The sequence below is a fragment of the Dipodomys merriami genome, unplaced genomic scaffold (assembly GCF_024711535.1).
Source record: "Dipodomys merriami isolate MVZ:Mamm:240054 unplaced genomic scaffold, mDipMer1.0.p SCAF_29, whole genome shotgun sequence".
NCBI classification, from domain to species: domain Eukaryota; kingdom Metazoa; phylum Chordata; class Mammalia; order Rodentia; family Heteromyidae; genus Dipodomys; species Dipodomys merriami.
The window spans coordinates 9,101,695-9,124,548 of NW_027204381.1; the positions used below are offsets into that span (position 1 = coordinate 9,101,695).

A 22,854-nucleotide genomic window follows, 5' to 3' on the forward strand; every position below is an offset into this window, starting at 1 on the left:
TGTTTTCCTCCCTTCCTTCCTCTCTGTAGATTTTTTTCTTTTTTCTTTTTTTTTTTCTGTCAGGCTAAATAAAGCCAACTCCCTAGCATTTTTCTCAATTTATCTTTCTTTGTCTTGGCATGGGTCCCATATCTTTACATCTCTCTCTAGCTCCTGTTCGTCAAACACAGAGCAAGTTTCGCTCCCTGCCAGAAACGGTGTTCTTGGTATGGAAGAGGCTCCTGCCTAGTAATCAAGCCACTGCATAGAGAGACACCTGGGACCCAGGGGGGTGGGCAAGGATCTTGGCCAACCAAACAAAACAATAACAACAAAACCCCTGCCATGTATGGGAGCTTCCAGGAATTATCAGAGCATTGTGGTTTGGGCAGGTTGGGGGAGGGAAGAGATTGGGGGAGGGGAAAAGAGAGTGTGATTTCTGTCATATATTAAGCCACTCTGGCTTCTGTAAAACAGTTACCTTCTCTAGGCAGCAGAACCCAGCTTCCTTCTGTTTTAGCTTCTAACAAGGGATCAGACTTGGAGAGATGGAGGAACAAGAAAGGCAGGCCACAGCCAAGGCCCAAGTAGAAAGCTTGCCTGTTTTGAGGGCTCACTTCTTCCATGCCTGCTTCTGTATGTAGTAGCTTTATGCCTGGCTCCCAAAAGGAAGCATGTAGTCTGAGGATTCTACACCACATTCTACCTCAGTGTCATCTGGATTTAAGGCCCCTCTTACCCCGCCCCCCCCCCCCATTTCCCAAGGCTGTGGCATTTGTTTCCACTGAATCCATCAGCGTAATTTGGCGTACTTTTCTCTGTTATTATTATTGACATGGCACTGAACTCTGTCCAAATGTACTCAATATATCGATTTTTGCCTTTGATGAACCTGAAGAAGAGCACTTACTGATCTGACTGTCAGTGGGTCCAGGAGCCTGGGCTGAGGTCTTCGTCCCTGCCAAGACCTTGAAGTCTAGGGCTAGGGTTCAAGTTAGCCCCATGAATCTGTGTAAAGGAGGAGAACTGAGCCCCTCTCACCTAGCAGTCCTCCATGGCTTGGGTGACCAGGATGCATTTAATCCTTGCTGTAAGACGTTGCATGCTGTGTCCTTGAAATGACTTAAGAGATGGTGGGTCTTTTGCCAAGACAGCATGAAAGAAGGCAGGGAATCCAGGAGGTCAGAACGCCTGAATCTGGCAAGGGCATGAGCAAGTCACTCAGATCCAGTGGTCAGTGCTGCCTGTACCATGGGAATAGGCCACCTCTTGTTCACAGGAGAAGTGCAGGCAGTTCTGATTACCAACATGTATGGTACTAGGCAGATGTAGGTGGTTTACTGATGGGTGAACTCCTCGGGGAGAAGATGTGCATATCATTTCTTCTTTATGGCCTATGAAGAGGTTACCTGACTTTGGTAGTCTCTTTTTCTCCTTTTTCAGACCACCAAATGAACTTAGAAACTTCTTTTTTTTTTCCAGTCTGGGGCTTGAACTCAGGGCTTGGGCACTGTCCCTGAGCTTCTTTTGCTAAGGCTAGCACTCAGCATAAATTCCAGCTTTTTCTGTTTATGTGGTATTGAGGAACTGAACCCAGGGTTTCATGCATGCTAGGCAAGCACTCTGCCACTCAGCTACATTCCCAGCTCTTCTTTACATTTTTTTTCTTTTGGTGGTATTTGGATCACACTCTGGGCCTCACATTTGTTAGGCAAGTCCTCTATCCTTTGAGCTATGCCCCCTGGTATTTTGGATTTTTTTTTTCAGATGGGATTTCATATTTTTGTTTGAGTTGATCTCATACCTGGATCCTCCTACCTCTGTCTCCCAAGTAGCTGAGATTATAGACAAGTACCACTGTGCTCAGGTTGTTGTTGTGAGAAAGAATTTTGACCTTTTTCTCCTGAGTAGCTGGACTGGGAGATGTGCACCATTACATGAAGTCCCTCCCTCCCTCCCTCCCTCCCTCCCTCCCTCCCTCCCTCCCTCCCTCCCTCCATTCCTTCCTTCCTTCCTTCCTTCTCTTTCTTTCTTTTTAAAATAAATTTATTTTAAAATTATCTTTAAATAGTTGTACAAAGGGGCTTCAATTCAACATGCTGATTTATGAGTACAATGTATCTTGATTAATGCCATCTCTCCCATCATTCTTCCTCCCCATCTCTCCCACCCCATCCATCCCCTCAAACTTCCTAGTTTCATTTGCGCTTATTCATTCCCCACTCCTTAAAGCCGCTCTCTTCAGATAAAACATGCTTCAGCTTCTTAATATTCATTTAATTAAACCATCTGCTAATGACTCAAAGGAGCTTAGTTCCTTTCTATACCTCTTTAAAGACTCCATGTTGGAACCAAGCAGTAGGGAAAAATCCTTGGGGATGGAGTGTCAGAAGGGGTAGATGATGCTGGAGCGGGTCTGGGACCCATGCGTGCTCCTGCCCTCCTTGCAGACATCTTCCCACAGCCGGACCTGACTGATGACGGGTTGGCCCGGCCTGTGTTGGCTGGGATTGTGGCTACCATCTGCTTCCTGGCGGCTGCCATCCTGTTCAGCACTCTGGCTGCTTGTTTTGTCAACAGGCAGCGCAAGCGCAAGCTCAGGCGAAAGAAAGGTGAGTGCCGTCGCTGTCCTAGCTGGCTCTGTCTGGATGCTCTCTCTAGGGGAAGGCCTTGTCACATTCCTCTCCTTCCCTACTGTGGGGAAACGGAAGACTTATGGGTAGAGATGCCAGTGAGATTGGGTTTGAAGGAGAGAAAGGGGTGAGCAGGATTGGTGGGGAGGGTTGGATAGTCTTAGGGTACAGGGGTGGGGGAGCCACAGACTAGTGGTAGTCACAGACCTAGAAGCTGGTTTCGTGTGAGGACTCCCTGTTGATGCTGGGTTATGGAATGTTGGCGTTTTGTGAGCTCAGACCTTAATGGGTTCTCTCCCTTGCTTTCTCCTTCCAGATCCTCCGCTCTCCATCACTCACTGCAGGAAGAGTCTCGAGTCTCCGTAAGTGTCTCTGGCTGTAGGTGGTGAGGGGGAGGGGAAGCTGCACACAGTGGGCAGTTTGCCTCCCTTGGCCCATTTTTGTGTGTTTGTTAAGCTGTCTGCGTGGATGGAAAGAGCACTTGTAAAGATAAAGTCCATACCAACAGGCTGTTTCTTTCTCTTAGTTTTGCAGTGGGTTGCTCTCATTTCTTTTTGACCTGATGGATTTGTTTCCTTAATATGTCTTGCTTAAATCAATGTTAAACATGAGTTTGCTTTTCTTGAACAACTGGGGAATGGCACTGAAGGTGTGCTTAGAGAAAGCCACATTTAGGGGAAGGCCCGAGGAAAAAGTAGTGATGTATGTGTTCATCTCCCAAAGGGACAATGCACATCTGCACCGAGGAGTCTGCTAGGGGGCTTCTGACTGAAATGAAAACAATAAAAATATGCAGCCCATCTAAGCTCCTTTTCTCTCCCCCCCTCCCAGTTGTAGGGCTTAAACCCAGGACTTGGGTACTGTCTCTGAGCTCTTTTGCTCAAGGCTAGCATTCTACCACTTTGAGCCACAGTTCCACTTCTGGGTTTTGAGTGGTTAATTGGAGATAAGAGTCTCATGGGGACTTTTCTGCCTGGGCTGGCTTTGAACTGTGATCCTCAGCTCATAGGCTCCTGAGTAGCTAGGATTCTAGGCATGAGCCATTGGCTCTCAGCTAAGAGCTTATTCTTTACTATTGCCTTGGAAGGTATTGGTGGGTTTTGCTAAGACAGTGAAAAGAAGCTGTAGACCCCACTCATTGCTTCCTTTTCTTAATTCTCCCTGTAGCTTGTCCTCTGGCAAGGTGAGTCCGGAGAGCATCCGCACACTCCGTCCCCCATCTGAGTCCTCTGATGACCAGGGCCAGCCTGCTGCCAAGAGGATGCTGAGCCCCACCCGGGAGAAGGAGCTGTCCTTGTATAAGAAGACCAAGAGGGCCATCAGCAGCAAGAAGTACAGTGTGGCCAAGGCTGAGGCCGAGGCTGAGGCCACCACCCCCATCGAACTGATCAGCAGAGGTCCCGATGGCCGCTTCGTGATGGACCCCTCTGACATCGAGCCCTCCATGAAGAGCCGGCGCATCGAGGGCTTCCCCTTTGCTGAGGAGACAGACATGTACCCCGAGTTCCGACAGTCTGATGAAGAAAATGATGATCCACTGGTGCCCGCATCTGTGGCCGCCCTCAAGTCCCAGCTGACCCCTCTGTCTTCCAGCCAGGACTCTTACCTGCCACCACCAGCATACAGCCCTCGATTTCAACCCCGGGGGCTTGAGGGTCCCAGTGGCCTGGGAAGTCGGCTGCAGGCCACGGGCCAAGCACGGCCCCCCGCCCCCCGGCCCTTCCATCACGGCCAGTATTATGGGTACCTCAGCAGCAGCAGCCCCGGGGAGGTGGAGCCGCCCCCCTTCTACATGCCGGAAGTGGGCAGTCCCCTGAGCTCGGTCATGTCCTCTCCACCCCTGCACTCGGAGGGACCTTTCGGCCACCCCACGATCCCTGAGGAAAACGGAGAGAATGCTTCCAACAGTACGCTGCCATTGACCCAGACACCCACGGGAGGACGCTCCCCAGAGCCCTGGGGTCAGCCGGAGTTCCCCTTTGGGGGGCTGGAGACCCCAGCCATGATGTTCCCCCACCAGCTGCACCCATGCGATGTCGCCGAGAGTCTGCAGCCCAAAGCCTGCCTGCCCCGAGGACTGCCTCCCTCCTCCCTCCAGGTGCCCGCAGCCTACCCGGGCATTTTGTCTCTGGAGGCACCGAAGGGTTGGGTAGGTAAATCACCCGGCCGGGGCTCTGTGCCAGCGCCCCCGGCCACCAAGTGGCAGGACAGACCTATACAACCTCTGGTCAGCCAAGGGCAGCTAAGACATACTAGCCAAGGCATGGGCATACCTGTGTTGCCTTACCCCGAGCCGGCTGAGCCGGGGGGGCACGGTGGCCCCAGCACATTTGGCCTGGACACCCGGTGGTATGAACCCCAGCCCCGGCCCCGGCCCAGCCCCCGGCAGGCCCGGCGCGCCGAGCCCAGTTTACATCAAGTGGTGCTACAGCCCTCCCGGCTCTCACCTCTGACCCAAAGCCCCCTCAGCTCTCGCACCGGCTCCCCTGAGCTGGCTGCCCGAGCCCGGCCTCGCCCTGGCCTCCTACAACAAGCAGAGATGTCAGAAATCACCCTGCAGCCTCCAGCTGCAGTCAGCTTCTCTCGCAAGTCCACGCCGTCCACCGGCTCTCCATCCCAGAGCAGCCGCAGCGGGAGTCCCAGCTACCGGCCTGCCATGGGCTTCACCACTCTGGCCACAGGCTACCCCTCCCCTCCACCGGGCCCTGCCCCTGCAGCCCCGGGGGAGAGCTTGGATGTGTTTGGACAGACATCTTCCCCTCGCAGGATGGGGGAGGAGCTTCTCCGGCCAGAGCCCCCAACAACGTTACCTACTTCAGGGTAAGTATGAGCTTCTGTCTCCTGCCCATCTACCCTGGTCGACTCCCTGCCCGCCCTACCTCGCCCTGCCCACCACCACTCTCCATCATCCCCCAGCATGGTTGGACTTGCGCAGCATCCCTGTCCAGGCATTGGCAGGGTGTGCTCACCGGGAGAGCTGGGTTACCTGCCAAGAAACTTCAAGGGGCCCAAGGGGCTTCTTACCCTGCCCAGAGCTTTCCAGACCTTCCTTCCCCCCACCCTCGAATGTGGGGAAGGGGAGGGGGACTTGGTATAGGGGGCAGTGATTTCTGTGATTGGAGTTGAGGCCCTCTAGGTCTCTGTGGTTCATATCCAGCCTCCTCTTCCATGGCCTCTGCTTGCTAAGCAAGACCATGGAGTCCCACCTCCCTGGACTACCAGGTCAGGACTCTCCTGTTCCCGACCCTTGCCCCTTAGCAGTTCTAGTAAGCACTTGACTTCGGGCCCTGTCCACAGCCTCTCCAGACAGGTGTATCCTGGAGGTAAGGCCAACAAGCTCGGGCCTTAGGTTTAGGGAGCCACGTGCCCCACCCTCCTCCCCCCATTCCACCTATGTGCCTCGTAGGAAGCTGCAGAGAGACAGACAGACAGACAAGCTTCTGCGATCAGCCCGCCTGAGAGAGCACATTCTATACTGTAGCCGCTGGTATTCCAGGTACCAGAGTCGGCCTGGACACCTGTCTGTGCCTCTTCTCTGTCCTCCTACCCTTCTTCTCCCTTTCTTCCTCTTTGCCCTTCCTTCCTTCTCAAGTCAGTTCTCTCTACCTTTTGTCCTTCTCCATCGACTTTGGGGGTTGACCTGATTTGCTCACAAGAGCCTGCCACAAGTAACTGTAGCATTCCTCTGTCCTCCTTTCCCTCCTCCCTTTCCCTTTCTGTCACCCCCTTCTGGTGCTGTACTTTGGTCTCTCTTCTTGATGTAGCTGCCTGTGGTGGGGAGCAGAGTTCCAGAGGAGGCTGGCTTGGTCGTAGGGGCTGGGAGGTAGTTGGGGAGGAGGGATCCGAGCGCCTTCCCTGTCCCCCTCTCCCCTCCCGTCTGCTCTGTTACCTGGACCACGAATTCACCTCCCACCCCAGTAACACTGGGTGCTCCTGGCAGGCAGCATGGGAGGTGGAGGAGGGCAGGTCTAAGCGAGGGTACCTGCCTCTCTCTGCAGGAGATGCTGTCACGTGCCCTGTCTGTGCTTTGTGCAGCACACACACAGCTCACCTGCTTTGTTCCATCCTGCGTCTGGTTCTCGTCTCCTCTCCTTTCCTTTCCCTCACCCATTCTCTGGCCTCAACTGTGGGTCTCTGCTGGCTGTGCCCCCCTTCCTCCCCTCTGGGTGTGCGTGGGTGGTTTCCCTGGCCAGTGTTGGTAACTGCTTTGTTTCTGATTATCTCAGCTATCTGGGCAGTGTTGTCGAGACAAGCCTCTCCTCAGCTCAATAGGTAAGGGAGCTCCTCGGCTGGGCCGGGCGGGGGAGGGCAGGCGGATGGGGCTTTGGCAGGGCCATCGCTTCCTTGACAGGGGATCCAAGCCACATCCCCTCACCGCCCCGTGTGTGTGGGGGGGCAGCTGTTGCTCGTCGATTCCCATGGCTTCTGGGTTCCCCACATCACGCTGCTCCAACTGCACCAGCTGCCTGCTGGCCATACCTGGGCACTACCTGGCCGAAGCTTTGAACCTCCCAGCCCACCTCTGGCCCTTCCTAGAGCCTTCTTGCAGTTACTTCCACCCAGATCCCCCATCAGAGCTGCCAGAACTCCCCCAGGGGACTCAGGACCCTGCATGTACCCCGAGGGATGTACAATGTCCGCCCCCCCCAGTCAGCTTTGCATCGCCGCCTTTGGACACCTGGGCCCATACTGGAATCCAGGACCCCCTCCTTACCATCTCTGCCCTGTTTTCTCAGCAACTTTAGCCCTACTGCTTCCTTCCTTCCTAGCAACCCTCCAAAGACTTATCCTCTGGGGTTTCTGGTCCCTCAGCCCCCTTGGTGTTAGGTTTTCTCAAGGAACTCAGTGTCCCTCCCTTCCACATCTCGGTCTTCCTCAAGATTGGATGGTCTACAGTTTTCATGACAAGGCTGGGACAGTAGTGTCCCTACTTTCCCATGCTCCTTGCCTCTGCAGCCTCTTCTTGGTGGTTATAGGGCTAGAATGTGGCCTGGCTTTCAGGTCCACATTGATAAGATGATTGGGAATGCTCTCCCATTAAAAGAAGACCAGTTTCCCTGGACAAAAGGAAGTCTAGTTTGCAGGAAGAGGAAATCCCCTGAGATCAGCACTGAACTCCCCCCCTGCCCTGCTGTGCCTGACTCCTTTCCAGATAGATGCCCAAAGAATATGGCCATTATCGGAGGCATCAAGTCTCTTCAAGGGGCACAGGAATCACAGGCTCCCCCTCTCTCATGTAAACTCAGAAAGATGCTTCTTTTTCTTTTTTCTTTTCTTAACCGCAAGCTGGGTGCTGGTGGCCCACACCTGTAATCTTAGCTACTCAGGAGGCTGACATCTGAGGATCAGGGTTCAAAGCCCAGCGTGTACAAGAAAGACTGTGAGACACTTTATCTCAAATTAACCACTCGAAAATCAGAAGTGGAACTGTGGCTCAAAGTGGTAGAGCACTAGCCTTCAGCAAAAGAGCTCAGGGACAGCGCCTAGGCCCTGAGTTCAAGTTCCATAACTGACAAAAAATAAACCACAAAAAACAAAACTCCATTACCCATGCTTCTGGGAACCTACAAATTATGTTGTAGGCCTGGATGGGAGAGATACAGTCTTCGGTCTCCTCAGGTGAGAAGGAGCTACATTCCTTCCCCAACAGGCTGCATTTCCTAACTCAGGACCACAGATCTCATGCAGTCCAAAGAGTGACTTCCCATAGGAGGAGACTCCTTTGACATGGCTTTACCTCCTGCATGCAGTAATGAAACTGTCCATAGCACAAGAGGCCCAGGAATTTCACTTGAGGCCGTCTGGGTGTCATGTTGCAGTCTCCCAGGCTGGTAGAAGCATGAGCCTTCTGGGTGGATCTGCATAGGAGAGAAAATGGCCACTCCTCACCTTCCCCATTCTCCCCACTGTCCCCATTAAGACTCCTTTCCTTGTCTGGAGGGGCATGGTAGCTTTAGACCAGCTCTTGCAAAGTGTCTGCATTTCGCTCTCATTGGTCCCTTCCACTCTCTCCCAACTCCACCGACCCCTCCTCTTCCTCTAATAGCTACACCCTGCCAGATTCGAGGGAAAACAGTCATCCTATCGCTATTGTGGCAAACCCAGAAACCAGGGGCAGCGACGAGGGACCGTTTTCCTCTCCCGGGCCCGGCCTAGAACAACAGATCCTTCCATAGTCCTCTGGGTTAGACCCTCATGGTGCTAGACAACAAACAGGCGCCTCTGCTCACTCTCCTGCTTGCTGAGAGCCTCCCTGGGGTGCAGGAGCTGCTGGGGCCATGGGGAACCGGTAGTCCCTGCGGAGCTGCTGTCTTCATGCCGTGCCTTTGCATGTGTCCCCCTCCGTCTTGCTTGGAGAAGTTGTGACGACTCTTGTCTATGTGCGTTATCTGTTTCCTTTCCCGTTGGTTTCTCTCCTGCTCCCTTCTGCCTATACCTGTGTCATTTTCCCAACCCCCTCCTCTTTTCTCTCTCTTTCTCTCTCCCCTTTTTCTCCCTCTTCCCAACTCCCATCTCCATGTGGAGAGTTGTATTACGTCGACCTGTTCTTCTGTGGGCTGTTTGGAGGCCAGGGGTGTGTGTGTGAGATCTCCACTCAACTCCCCTCTGATGTTGGCAGCACCCCAGTTCCCCTGTCTCTAATTCTTTCCCCTTTAAGACATTAGCAGCATCACCATGATGGAGGAGGGTGGGGATGGGAGGATTGCGGCCTCCTTTTCCCAGGGGACCAGGGGAGGGAGCTTTCATTTGGACTTGAGCTCTTCCTAAATTCTGAGGCCAAGCACTTAGTCAAACCCTGACCTGTGGACTGACTGTTCATGGGGTACACAGAGTGATTTCACCTGTCCTGAGTTATAGTTGGTAGTGTGTCTGTCACTCACAGCTACTCCCCAGGCAACTGGAGTTTGGTCTCAGGCAGTCAAGAAGAGGAGGAGGAACATGCTTTTAATCCACCGCTCTGCCTTTTGGTTAGGGATAATTGAGAACTGTGCTGATAGCCATCTCTTAGGGCACAGAGGGCAGGGAATTTCTAGATGGATTCAAACTTTCCTGTCCTGAGGTTGGCCTGCATCCACTTGGCTGCCTCTTTCTTTGGCTACGCTACCTAAGCAGAATACCAATAAAATATGACCTGTTGGGCTAAATGGTTGTAGTTGGGGTTTTGCATGGGTTTTGAAGAAGAGAGAGGAGAGAAAGAAAAGAGAGAGGAGAGAGTGCAGAGAGGAGAAGAGAGGAGAGATATTGAATCCTAGGCAATTTTCAGAGAGTCAAGAAACATCACGGGGGCAGAGAACTGGGGTTTATGGGAAATAGGAAACCAGAAAACTGCATAGGAGGCATTGAGGCTTCATCTTTCATTAGTATCCTTACTGCTGGAAGGAGGGGAACCCTAGAGTTGAGAGCACTACTGGACTGATTGGAAGGAGAACTGAGACCTCAGCTTGGAGAGCCCAGTTGAATTCTGCTGTGAACAGGCCAAACTCAGGTTCACCTCATTAACTTTCCTCCAGAGTCAGCCAGGAATTCTTTACCCCAGCTTCCCGGCTAAAACATCTGCATCCCAAGAAAGGGGATTAGTCCCAGTGACAGAGGGTGGTGTCTTTCCTTAAAAAGGGAGGCGACTTGATTCCAGTGGGCCTGCCCTGCTGTTGGAAAAGTCTGATAGAACATATTTTCTGTCTTTTCTATGGAACTTGCCTAAAATAGACCCATTTTACCCGTCTACCTTCCTTCCATCTGTCCTGCTAGACACTGGCTTTATTTTTTCCTCTGGCATTAGGCAAATGTCCTGGTACCTTCAGGCGTTGTCTTTCTTCTACATTGCAGTGCCTGGGAGCTGCATCAGGCACTAAAGCAAGTGGCCAGCAGGTGTCCTAGAAAGGCAGAGGCTTGGCTGCTTCTCAAAGGAAAGTTGGTGTCTCTAGTCAACGCATCATTATTGTTTGAGGATTTTTGTCTGAGGATATGACCTCAGCTAGTTCTCCTCACTGCTAGTCTTTCTTACTCTATTTTGGACATGAGAGCAGAGAACACCAGTGATTGGCAATGAATGCAGACAGGATAGATTTACTGCTTAGGTGTGGTATGGTATGGCGTTGGCATGGAAGCCATACTTTCGTTCCATTGGAGCTTTCATCCCCTGTATTTACTGGGAAGGAATTGGAAGGGCAGTTCTTAGCTTCATATAAAGAGTCTTGTTCTGTCCCTTCATCACTGGATGGTTTGATAAGATGCAGAACTTTTTTAAACTTCAGTCTCTCCATCTGGAAGATGGAGTCAATACAGTATTTGCCTTTTGGGGTTGCTGTAAATATGGACAATTGTGGTAGTTAAACCTAGGACAGTGTCTGACATGGTAAGTGGCAAACAAATTATGATGATAAAAATGATAAAAAATGATGATGATAATAATATTTTGATGGTTACAATAATATCTATCCCCCCCACTCCTGTGGAAATTTTCCTTGGGTTAAAGAATCTCCAGGGTATTTCTGGCATTCCCTTTACCAGCCTCTTGCACAATCTGAACATTGATTGCACTGATCATTTGAATCCTATCCACGTTCTGATCTCAGCTGCGTGAAGTCTTTGGCTGTCCATGTGTAACCTGCAGAGTTTCCTCCATTTCCTACTTGTGGTGTGTTAGAGTGGATTTCTCTTGCATCCCATCCACAGCGTCTTACTGGGCACGTGGCGTTTGCTCCCAGCCAGTTGAGAAGAGGTGGAGGAAAATGCGTTTCAAAACACTGCCTCTTTCTGTTGGCCTGGGACAACAGATATTGTGCTGTAGCTGTGGGTCACTCAGGGATCTGCCTCCTCTGACCCCAGATTGTTCACTGTCAAGTCATTTTTCCGAAGAGGCCGGGCAGGAAAGTGGGTGGGTGGGTATTCATGTTTTTGGTTTTCCTTTTAGGCAGCCTTGGTCCAGGCTGAGAAGCAGGTGAGCACATTCTCCTAGTTTAGGGAAGGCAGGCTCCTCCCACCCTATTTTCATCCTTTACCTTCCAAATTGCCTTCCAGCTGCTGCTGGAAGATGTCTGTGGGTAGATTTGAGTTTATAAAAGAGGAAGGAGTGAGGACATAGGAAGGAGTGGGGACCTGGCATGTTGGCTTCTGATGTGAGCTGGACCACTCCATGAGACAAATTACCTATGTGGCCTATATGTATGCCTGTGTGCACAGACACATGGCCCCATGTGGGCTGCTCAGCACTGATGGCAGGGGGGCTGTATAGAGGGAAGAAGTTGGGTGTGACTTGAACTTTGGGGGAGCTACTTAATACTTTATGCACTAAAAGGCTCTGGATTGATGGTATCCATCAAAGAAGATGGAAGCCACTTCTCTGCCAGTTACTGCCGGAAATTCCAGCGACCAGAGATTTACCTACCATGAGGCTGTAAGTCCCTTCTTTCCTCAATATCCCATGTTGGGGAGATGGGGCTATGGTGTTTTCTACTTTCTCTTTTTTTTGTCTTAATCTCAAATGGCTTACTGACCTTTGGGATCTTCCTTCTTCATTCTTCTCAGGATTTTTCATCTTCAGATCAGGGTTTATCAAAACCCAATTGTGATGGGATGGAGGGGAGTGTTGGGGGGGCAGGGATGTAAGTCACTACATGGCTTTAGTGCTTCTGATATGCTAATACCAGTACTAGTGGGAAAAAAGCATGCCCTGTCTCTCTTTCTCCCTTTTATTCCTCAGGCTCCAAGTTGGCTTACTTTGAGAAGAAGTGGCCTCAGTAACATGTCTTCTAGATTCTCTTCTTTGATGACTCTTGAAAAATTCTCTCCCAATAGGCACAAGACTCTCGCGGCCCTTTTCTCAGTTTCCTTTGATCTCCTTTGTTCCCTGAGTTACACATGTCCTTACTGACAAATGACAAAATCCATGATGCAACTGAAGTAGTACAGGAAGAGGGGCCTGGATATGTTCTCCTCTCCCAGCTACTTCAGCATCTGTATACTTGTGATTGGATACTTAACTGTATAGCAAGGGAATTTGTGAGGCTGTAGATTTGAACACGTGCCATAATCCACTTCCACCTTCTTCTCTGTTTTCTTATTAGACCAAGGAAATCTGAGTCTGTGGGCAGTGATGTTGACACCCCTGCTAAAAGTTCTGGTCGATGTCCAGCACTTGTTGCTATTTGCTGTGAGGTTCTGACTGAGTCTTGCAAGTGGATGGGAAATCACATCCAGCTTTGGGTGTAATGTCGCCTCCATCTAAATGGGTGTTGGGTGTCTTACTTCCCCCTTCTTTTTTCTGGAGGTGGAAGACAGTTCATTGGGGTTGAAGCTGCTTTGTCTCCAGCTTTAATCTGCCCTTTTTTTTTTTTTTTTAAACTTTTCAGTTAAAAGTCTTGGTTGTGGTGATTTGTGGAAACGGCACATGTGGAGTCTTTCTTCTCTGACACTTCCTCATCCCAGCCTTGGGTGACGTGTGATGGGGCTTACTATTAAAGTCTCTTTCTCTCCAGGTTGGTTTCCACCTGAGGTAGGCCGCCTGCGGCTGGAGTTTTGGCTTTTCTCCCTTCCAGGAAGCAGTAGCAAGGCAGGTGTCAAGGACCCATCGTGGACACCCCGGACTCCTCAGCCTGGGCTCCATCCTTCTGTGGGCAGCTCTTTGGTTTTCTTCCAGCCCCTCTTCGAAGGCTCCCTCATCTGGGAGCTGACCTGTGCCTCTCTAATTGTCCTTTGCAGAATTCTTCCACCTGCATCCGGGAATGCTGCTGCTCCTGAGAGGCTGGAGGCTCTGAAATACCAACGGATAAAGAAGCCCAAAAAGTCATCCAAGGGCTCTTCGAAGTCAAAGAAACGATCCGGTAAATGGTGGGGGAGCTCCCGGTCCTCTTTCAGTCTTGCTCTGCCCTTACCATGAGGACTGTTGGATCCAGGATCCCTCCCTGCCTTAGGTTTTCTCTAAAATTGAATCCATCCGCTTCTCTTGTGCTCGGTTTCCTTTTACACAATCATTTTCAAGTAGCACACACATGGTTTTCATGTAAAATGGGGGAGATGAGGTGAGAATCTGATTGCCCTTCCTCCTAGTTCATTTCCACCCCCTAGGAAATGATCACTTTTGGTGGCGTGTGTACCTGCATATGGGCTTTAGAGAAGAGATCATGTAGCTTTAGTGTGTTTTTGAATGACATATACAGTATTGTATTTTTCCCTCCTGTTCTTCACACCTTGCAGATGTCTGTATCCTATGTATTTCTCCTCTAAGGAATCAGGCCTTCTAGTTGAGCTTAGGGTATATGTTGCATAGATCAGGCTGTACAGGCTGACCACATGGCCTCAGTGAGATAAAGTGAAAGAAAGCTCCTTAGCTTGCAATGAGCCTCTTTGTCAGAAATGTGGCCAATGTCTATCCAGCATTGATACGTGGCTTCTAAAATTGTGCAGAAATAATTCAGCCCTCTTTTAGAAAATTCCTTGACATTTATCCAATATTCTGTTTCCACTGATGGCTTAAGGAATGTTGTGGCAGTCTGTCAAGGAGGAGAACCGAGCAGCTTCTCTGTAGATCTTTGAGGACTGCTGTTGAGTCACTTTCTTTGTAGACAGGGTTATAGAGAAATGTGCAGGGGAAGCCCTCATCTCCTTAGGAATCGCTGATGAATCACTTACCCAGCAGGTGGCATTGGTTTCCTGTCAGTTTATGGATGGGGATACTGAGTCAGAGAAGACAAAATAATGACTTTTTTTTTAATGGTTTGGGTGAGAAATTGGAGCCCAAAGCTGCATTTTCAACAGATTTAAACCCATTTCAACTTACGCCCGTGTGTGTGTGTGTGTGTGTGTGTGTGTGTGTGTGTGTGTGTGTGTGTGTGTGTGTATCATCGTGTCACTTTATAATAGGGACTACATTCTAAGAATTTTATTGTTAGGCAGTTTTTTCCTTGAGTGAGCTCATAGAGTATGCTTATACAGATAAGACAATATGGGTTCATCTATAGGTCCACCACTGTATACATGGTTCGTTATTGGCCAAAGTGTCATTATGTGGCACATGATTGTGAGTGTTAATAAGCAAAATCTATTGACTTATTACAAAGCAGGCCACAGTAGATGCCTGTATGTTTTCTTGTTCTGATGACAGTGATCCTGATGCCTGTTCTGTGTTAACGATTCTCAAATGTCTGTCCTTAACCCAGGTGTCTTCTAGGAGGTCGAGTCTCAGATTTCCAGTTGACTGTTGAACATGCACTTGTTTTCATATAAATTTTCAATGTCCTAGATGGAGTCATTTGTTCTCTTCTCCAATTCTGCTTCTTCCTACTCCTCCCTAGTGTAGTAACTAGCACTGCTTCCTGCCCCATTTTTCAGGCAGCTTCTCCTTGGCTTCTTTTCTTCTGCTCATGATGCTCATCTGGTTCATTTGGTAAAGTCTGTTGGCTCAATCTTTGTAACCCTGTATCTGAGTGGTCTACTGCAACAACACCTCCCTCCCCCTGAAGTCTGAGTCCTCTCCTCTTCTGCCTGCACTGGTGCATTATCTCCCAGATACCTGCCCTCCTGCGAGGTTCTTTCTCCTTTGGTGTGTTCCACACATAGCAACCAGATCCTTTAGAGGATCTGAAACATCCTCTTTCATGGGTATATACATGTGCACATACTTCTGATTGAAACCTTCCAGAAAACTTCCCTTGGCTACTGGAACAGATTTCAAACTCCTTTTGTAATTCCCCCATCTTTCCTGCCTCTTTTCTATGACCTCTGTTCTGTCCCCAGAATGTGCCACATTTGCTCTGCACTTGACATTTCTATGCTGGCCATTCCTTAAGATGGGAATAATTGTCCCTCAGGTCTATGGAAGGCTCCTAAGTTGAAACTCTAGTTGGGTGTGAACCCTTCAGGGAGCAGAAGCAGTGTCCCTGTGACATGTCTCTGTTCCATGGCCCTCTTTTATCTGTCTTTGTCACATTGTTAGCATCTGTTTTTTTTTTTTTTTAAGTCTTGATGATTTGTCTCTTCCTTCTCTCCATCACACTTCTAGAAAGTAAAGCTTTTCTGTTACATTCCCCAAAGGGCCATGAGGTAGAGAAGTGGTGCTGGTGGTCCAGAAGGGGCCAGGCCTGACTCTGCCATCTGTGATTGAAAGTCTGCCATGGCTTGGGGTGGGTGAGAAAAATGTGTGGAGTCCCAGTTCATTCTGAGAAGCTCCAATTCCTGGTACCCAAGAGGCACTGCAAAACAAATATCTAGAGATTGGTTGGTTGATGGGATCTATGTGTTTATAGGAAGAAAAATGACTACTCAACTTCCTTGCTTCTTAATTTTTTTTTTTTGGTCTGGTTGTGGGACCTGAACTCTGGGCCTGGGCGCTGTCCCTCAGCTCTTCAGCTCAAGGCTAGCTCTCTACCCCTTGAGCCACAGCGCCACTTCTGGCTTTTTTCTTTTTGCTTATGTGGTGCTGAGGAATCGAACCAGGGCCTCAGGCATGCAAGGCAAGCGCTCTACCATTGAGCCACCTTCCCAGCCCCCTTCCTTGCTTCTTATAAGGAGGGGTCCAGAGTTGGGTTGTTGATTGCCTTAGTGTGAAGGAAGTTGGTTTCTCCACCCATTTGGTCTTATTGTCCACGTGTACTCTATGATTTTTGTGTTCCAGTAGAAACTCAGAATGTAGCTCTGGTAGATGTACAAGGTGAGGTTGAGAGCCTCCTTTTTACCCTCTCTCTCTCTCTTCTCTCTCTCTTTCTCTCTCTCTCTCTGTGTTTGTGTGTGTGTGTGTGTGTGCCTGTCTGTCTGTCTGCCTGTCTGTCTGTCTGTCTGGTTCCCTCTCTATAGACGGTTCTGCCTCCCAGGCTCAGCAGCTTCCCAGTTCTCAGGTTCTGTGGCCCGACGAAGCTGTCTGCCTCCGAAAGAAGAAGAGACACTCTCGTCCTGACCCCTTTGCCCGGCTTTCAGACTTGTGCCACCGCCAACTTCCAGAAGACCAGACGGCCATCATCAACAGCGTGGATCATGATGACTCCGGCCACGCCACTCTGCTGTGACTCGAACTACTCTAAGTGTCCCTAGGGCAGGGTGCTGGGCTAAGAGGGCAGGGAGGGACATTGTGCGGGGCTTTGTCCTTTTCTGTTAACCAAGGGATGGCCCAGACCTTTGGTGGCACCTGTGTGCCCTCGCTCCTGCCAGAGTGAGAGGGTCTCCTCCAGATCTGTCCAGCTGGACTTATCCACAGGACAGAGGGCTGGGGACAGACCTGCTGCCCATGGGTAGAAATTAGGGGGCAAGTGAGGGACAAGAAGACATTTGTCTCTACTCCTCCTCTCCCTCTTCATAAAGTTGATTTCTTTTTTCTTACCTCTTCAAATGTCTTTGGAAGTGAAGAAGAGGAGAACAATGGCTTTTACTGCCTTCTGCTTCTGTTTCAGTTTTCTGAGTCCTAGGAGAGGGCTGGACTTCCACCCCATCTTCCAAACTGCACATATATATAGATATAGGTACAAATGCACTTGTATGTAGTTGGTGGGTTTCTCTATGTGTATATATATATGTACATTGAAACAAAGCGCTGTTTCTCTATGTGGACAGTGAAGGAAGGAAGCAGGTAGTGGACAACTGGGATTTGTGAGCAGGGTGGTCTCAGCTGGTGGGGTGGCCTTCTATCTGGTCTTGAGAGACTGATTATTCCTGCTGAAATGGGTTCATGCCTCTCAGATGAATTCACTTTTGTGCTCTCTAGATTCGTATCACTAGAGTAGAAATGAGGTTCTGTCACAATTACCAAGCTGCCTGCTTTGGAGGGTACAGCAATGAGTTACCATAGAACTAAACACAAGTCTTAAACACAAGTCTTCATTGCTCGATTTGCTGGGGGTTGGGGTGGGGGGAAGTGGCCCAGGTGTAAGGCCAGACTGGCATCTTTCTTCCTTCCACAGTTTGGCTCATGTTAGAGAAGTAGAAGCCACAGGTCAAAAGCTCTGGAGCACACACCCAAGCTCAGACGATCAAGCTGTAGTACCTTTGGGTGGAGCCAGTGCCCAAAGTCCTGTGGTCAAAGGCCTCCCACTGTGGAGCCAGCTGGACTGAGCACCTAACTGCTGGAGCTCTATTTATATCCACCTTGGCTGGCTCAGTACTTTCCGCAGTGCTGCTCTGCAGTGCAGGGTTAGCTCCTCCTTTCCTTTTGTGGGAGCTAATTCTCCACATTGATTAATTGCCACTTGTGAGAGCCTCCTGCAGAGATCCTTTGCATCTGCACCACGTGCTTCCAGCTGACTCTGCTTTGGCCCTGGAGTTCTCCATTCCCAGGACCCAGGCTCCAGTGGCAGGAGATCAGATTGAAAGGAGACCATCTTGGGTGACTGAGTTCTGGGCTGTTTATTCTCAGAACAAACTGGAGCTGGCTAAGGTACAGGAATGAAGGAAGCACCAGGGTTTGGCTAGAAGAGATGAAGTCCACCTCTCCAACATGGAGGGTGGTGGGTCCCTGGGCTCTGATCCTTCCTCTGTTCAAACCTGCTTCTGGTTTCAGACTAGTAATACCTATCAGCTTTTGCGAGTTCATCTCCCTGCTCAGTTGCATCCCTCTCTTCCTGTATGACTATGGTGCTGCCCCCAAAGCAGGGCAGAAGGCTGAGGCTGGGTGGAGAGGGTACCTGCTCTCCACCTGCCCACTTGCACAGAAAACATCCTTCTGACCTGGCCTGGAGCATGGGGAGCGGCCAGCTTCCTTGAAATGTTTCCTTCTTGGTGCTTCTGTCTTGGTAGGTGTGCTTGCCTCACTGCAGTTGTCAGTGACCATGGCAATTGCTCAATGACCTAGGCAAGGTGTGGGCTGGGAAGCTGGTTCCTTATAGAAGCTTCCATTTTGGAGAGGTGGACTTCACCTCTTCTAGCCAGGCTCTGGTGCTTCCTTCTCTCTCCTAGTGAGTTAGGGACCAAATCCATACTTGAGGCTGCACTGTGTAAGCCACACCGCTGCTCATTTCTGGATGTAGAGGGAAGAGTCCCTGCTGCTTGGGAGTTAAGACTGTATACCCTTGGGGTGGCACTGTACCCTCTGGCTAGTGGACTTCTCGAGACATTGGAGTCTGCTTGACCACTGAGCAGCAGCTCTGCAAAGTGGACAGGTACAGTTGTGTGACTCCTTGCATTCCTTGGAACAGCAGCACTACCCCTACCAATGTGCCACAATGGACATCTCTCCCAGGGGTGTCAGGAACAAGCCTACTTGAAATGTCAGGGTGGGATCTGGAGGCTCATAGCAAACCATCCCGAGGCCTTGACTCCCCTACAGCATGTGATTCTAGCCTTAGGTCCCAGGATGGGATGTAAATGTGGAATGTTAAGGTTGTTGGGCCTTTGCGATGGGTTTAGCAAACTGTGACTCAACCTTTGTGGGAAGTCTGGCCCTGTTGCTGTTGTAGCCTTTAGATTAGATTAGAAAAGAAGAAAGAGAAGATAGAGTGGAAGGCTTTGCTTCCTTATCATGGTATCTTGGACCATGAGTTAAACCCTGTGGGCTGGGCTTGTTGAGGCCCTGTGCTAACTCTGGCCTCTTGCTTGCCTTGGCAGTGCCCATTACCTCAGACCAAATAGTAGGAGCTGTGCTTTTTGCTGGTCACCAGACAGCAGCTATGCTGTGGTGTCCCCAGGGCTAGGAAGGGTCCCAAGGTCTATCCATCTCTCAGTGGCCTCAGACTCATTCTCCTTCCAAGAGGATTTCCTTCTTGTGACAGGGCCCTTTGAGGCCAGCAGCCCTTCTCCTCCCCTGGGAGATATTCCAATCATTCCTGCAAAGGAATTTGGCAGATAACAGTCCCCAGTGCCCATCGGTGGAGGGTAAAGGTGTCAGAGACATACTCTTCAGTGTTGGGCATAAGCACATGTTGGGCTGGGAATGTGAACATAATTGGTCTATGTATCCATTTCTAGGGACCCGTGTTTCCTGCCTTTGAATATGTCAGCAGCCACTATTGAGCTTCCTAGAGTATCTACCCTGTTCTCTGTGGGAGAACATGCATCTTCCAAATCTCTCCCTTTAGGGTGTGGTAGAAGGCTTGAAGTAGAAGCTACCCAGATATCAAAGCTATCCTTGTGTCTCTGATTTCTGTCAGCCTCTTCCTTCTGCATTTTGGCCAGCAATGATTGCTGCAGGATTAGGTGATTCATGGGCCAGGAATAAGGTAGAATAGTTCTCTAAGTGAGAGACTACAATGGTTTAGTGGAAGAATGAGTAGAGAGGCCAGGGGACTGGCGGAGCCTGCATCCTGTTTCAAGGCAGGGTCTGGCTATTTGGGCTATGCTCTAGGGGAGACTCCAGCAGGGAGGATGGAGTGAGTAGTTACTGCTATTTTTTTCATGCTCTGGGTATTTTGTTTTTGTTTTTGTTTTTGTTTGGTGCCAGTCCTGCCTCAGAGCCCAGGCACTGTCCCTGAGCTTTTGTGTCTAAGGCTAGCACTCTGTCACTTGAGCCACAGCTCAATTTCTGGTTTGTTGGTAGTAATTGGAGATAAGAGTCTCACGGACTTTCCTTCCTGGGCTGGTTTTGAGTAGAGATCCTCAGATCTCACTTCCTAAGTAGCTATGATTATAGGCATGCCCCATTGGGCACCAGGCTCTAAGTTTTGATTAATAATCTAAAATACCTGGGGCTGGATAGCTTTCAGTGGTTTATTCCTCTACCCTTTTCATGTAGAGGGAAGTGTGAAGGTGTAGATGGTGTGGAGTTTCTTGTTTTTGCTTTTACTCATGGCAAGATTAACACCAGCTTCAGGAGAGAAACATGTTATCACAGAGCAGCAGGGCATCCTTTACTGCCCGTGTGTGTGGCTGGAGCTTTTTTTTTTTTTAAAAAAAACTTTTATTTCCAATTTTGTTAGCAAAAAGCCTTTTGGAGGAGCCAGGGGAGGGGGGCTAGGAGAAGAATCGTAGATAACTCAATTTTATCAACATGCTGAGAACCTTAGGAAAAGATGTGCAAGCTAATGATTCATCTTCGGGTTGCTTTGCTTGCGTGTCAAGGATCTTTGGGGAGCACTGCAGAAGTTTAGGGGAGCAGATGAGCAGGAATGTGAGGAGCTTCTGGTGCTTACTCTGGGAATGTGAGCATTTCCATAAGTGTTCCTTGGCTTGGCCCTACCTTCTGTGTTGTCTCTGAAGTGAAGCCAGAAGAGGCTCCCAGTGAAATGGAGGCTCAGAGCCCCACTGGCTGTGTTTGTTGCTTTGTGGGAGGAGAACTCAGGAGGCATCTTATTGTCCAGTTCTTATTCAATGTGCCCATGGGGCAGAGTGTTTCAGGAAGGAGAGGTTGAGAGTCACAGCCCAAGAAGAAACCTAAGACTTTGCCTGGGTGTGCCAGGCTGCAGGGTGGGGGGCACAGAATGTTAGATTGGTCATGGAGTAGGGAACAAGGATCCTGGGATAGCCTGGTAAGACCCGGACATGGGGCGTATGATAATGTAGTTATTCCTAACAATGTAGTATATATACATTGTTGGATCACCCCCACGGAACAATGGTGGGGGCTCAGAGTGCAGTGAAAAGCAAGTATGCTGGTATGGGAGGGACATAGCATGCCACTGAGAACAGGTTGTGGACAGGGCCAGGCCTACAAGCTCAGATTAGGTCTCAGAAGAGGTCTTGATTCTTAGCTGGCCTCCCATATCCCTCCTAGAATCAGCCTCTGACAGTGTGGGCCCAGTTATGGGTGTCTTCTTTGTCATGTTCCTTAGCTGTATCTGTCTGTGTAGCTCCTCAGGTTGAAAGCTGGAAGCTTTGCCTTGAAATGCTGGGACTCTGTGCCAGTGGAGAAGGGAAGATTGTTCCTGGAAGCTGTGTGTTTATTCTCATGAGCGGAAGGGATGGCTTGCCTTTCTTCCTCTTCCGTTATCTGAATATGTTCACAAGACATTGGTGATGGGGATTCCTTCAGGCCATGAAGCTGCACAGTGGCCTTATGCCTAGAGCTTTGCCTTTACTTTCTCTTCTTTCAATAGGTTAAAGTCAACATTCTACAGCTGAGGTAGGAAGAGTGGAAGAATTTCACTCTGAAATCAGAGATCAGCTATTCTGCCTTCCTTTCTTAATGTCTGCATCCCTGCTTCCTTTCGGATCCAGAGGTAGGATTTTTTTTTTAAATCTCTTCTTTAGAAGAAGTCAGTAGACCAAGATCAAAGCCCAGATGGGACTTTACACTCTTACCAACTTGGTAGTTGCGTAGGGGTGTCTGTTATCACCCCTCCGTCTGACCAACAGTGAACCTGCATGGGTCCTGAGTCTTATTTCTACGCCTCTGTCTGTACTTGCAAATTACCCTTGTAGGAGCAAATATGCTATCTTCACCAGATGTTTTATCCTTGTGGCTACCAAAAAGTTAGAAGAAGTGTTTCTATGACCTCATTTTAAGCTTTAGAAAAATTCTCAACTGATGAAGTCTGGTCCAAAGATACCCCTAGACCCTGAGAGTTTCTGGGTAGATAGGAAAAATTAGGCAAATATTAATGATTGGCCATGCTTTAGAAGGGGAAGAGTCAGGGTATCTTGATTGCTAAATACTTTGGTGGAACAGCAGCCAGTCTGTGAAAGTCACCTGGACATTCAGTGGGTCAGTCACAACAGTTAGGTATTCCAAACAGAGTTGATAAGATACTTGTCAGCTTTGGATCTCTGGCTGGGAGATCTGGATTGGAGAATTGAACCCAGGTAATACCAACTGCCAAGTCTTTGGTTGTCTGCCCTTCCTTTTCCATTAGATGGTGACAGGAGTGGCTGTCTGAGCCTGTGTTTCTTCTGGTTCTGGAAGGAACATGCCCCACCAATCCCATCTCCCCCTGGCACTGGATTTTTTTTTTTGGATGTATTTTAGGAATGAAGGCTAGTTCTTCTCCCACCCCCCGCCATATACATACCAATTAGGTTCCCTTTCCTTCCTTTCCCCTCTTGCATATGGCTCCAGAGATCTCAAACTTGTGCATGGTTTATGATAGGGAGGTGGTTGGGAGGGAAGGGAATGGGGGAGGGAACAGGGCTGGGATGGGGAGGGGGATTTGCACTTTCAGCCTTAGACATACTGCAAGCATGCTTTGGGGCGACATGTAGAGTTTTCACATAAGTAGATGGTAGGGCAAATGCCTGCTGCTCCTCATATTGGGGATGAGGGCTCAGGAGTATTTGCTTCCTTTGGCTTATGGATCTATGAAACCTCATATTTTGTGGAGGGAAATAAACCTCCACTGGTTCAGTCATCTTGCAGTCTTTGGAAGGGAGACTGTTACTTATTCTATCAACC

At 49.6% G+C, this 22,854-nt stretch overlaps 1 protein-coding gene across 6 annotated transcripts in view; it reads left to right on the forward strand.

Moving 5' to 3' along the window:
- Igsf9b (immunoglobulin superfamily member 9B) overlaps window positions 1-22,550 on the forward strand; it is a 56,104-nt gene extending 33,554 nt beyond the window's left edge. For 2 of the 6 annotated variants that reach the window (XM_070038338.1, XM_070038339.1), the window contains exons 16-20: window positions 2,430-2,591; window positions 2,929-2,974; window positions 3,780-5,432; window positions 13,314-13,435; window positions 16,404-22,550. In XM_070038338.1, the coding sequence (XP_069894439.1) occupies window positions 2,430-2,591; window positions 2,929-2,974; window positions 3,780-5,432; window positions 13,314-13,435; window positions 16,404-16,612 (2,192 nt within the window). In that variant the 3' untranslated portion in view covers window positions 16,613-22,550. Of the gene's footprint in view, window positions 1-2,429; window positions 2,592-2,928; window positions 2,975-3,779; window positions 5,433-6,018; window positions 6,109-6,838; window positions 6,885-13,313; window positions 13,436-16,403 lie in introns of those variants that run through there. The other 4 variants (XM_070038341.1, XM_070038344.1, XM_070038343.1 and 1 more) reach the window with 4 other exon arrangements.
- Window positions 22,551-22,854: the final 304 nt, after the last annotated feature.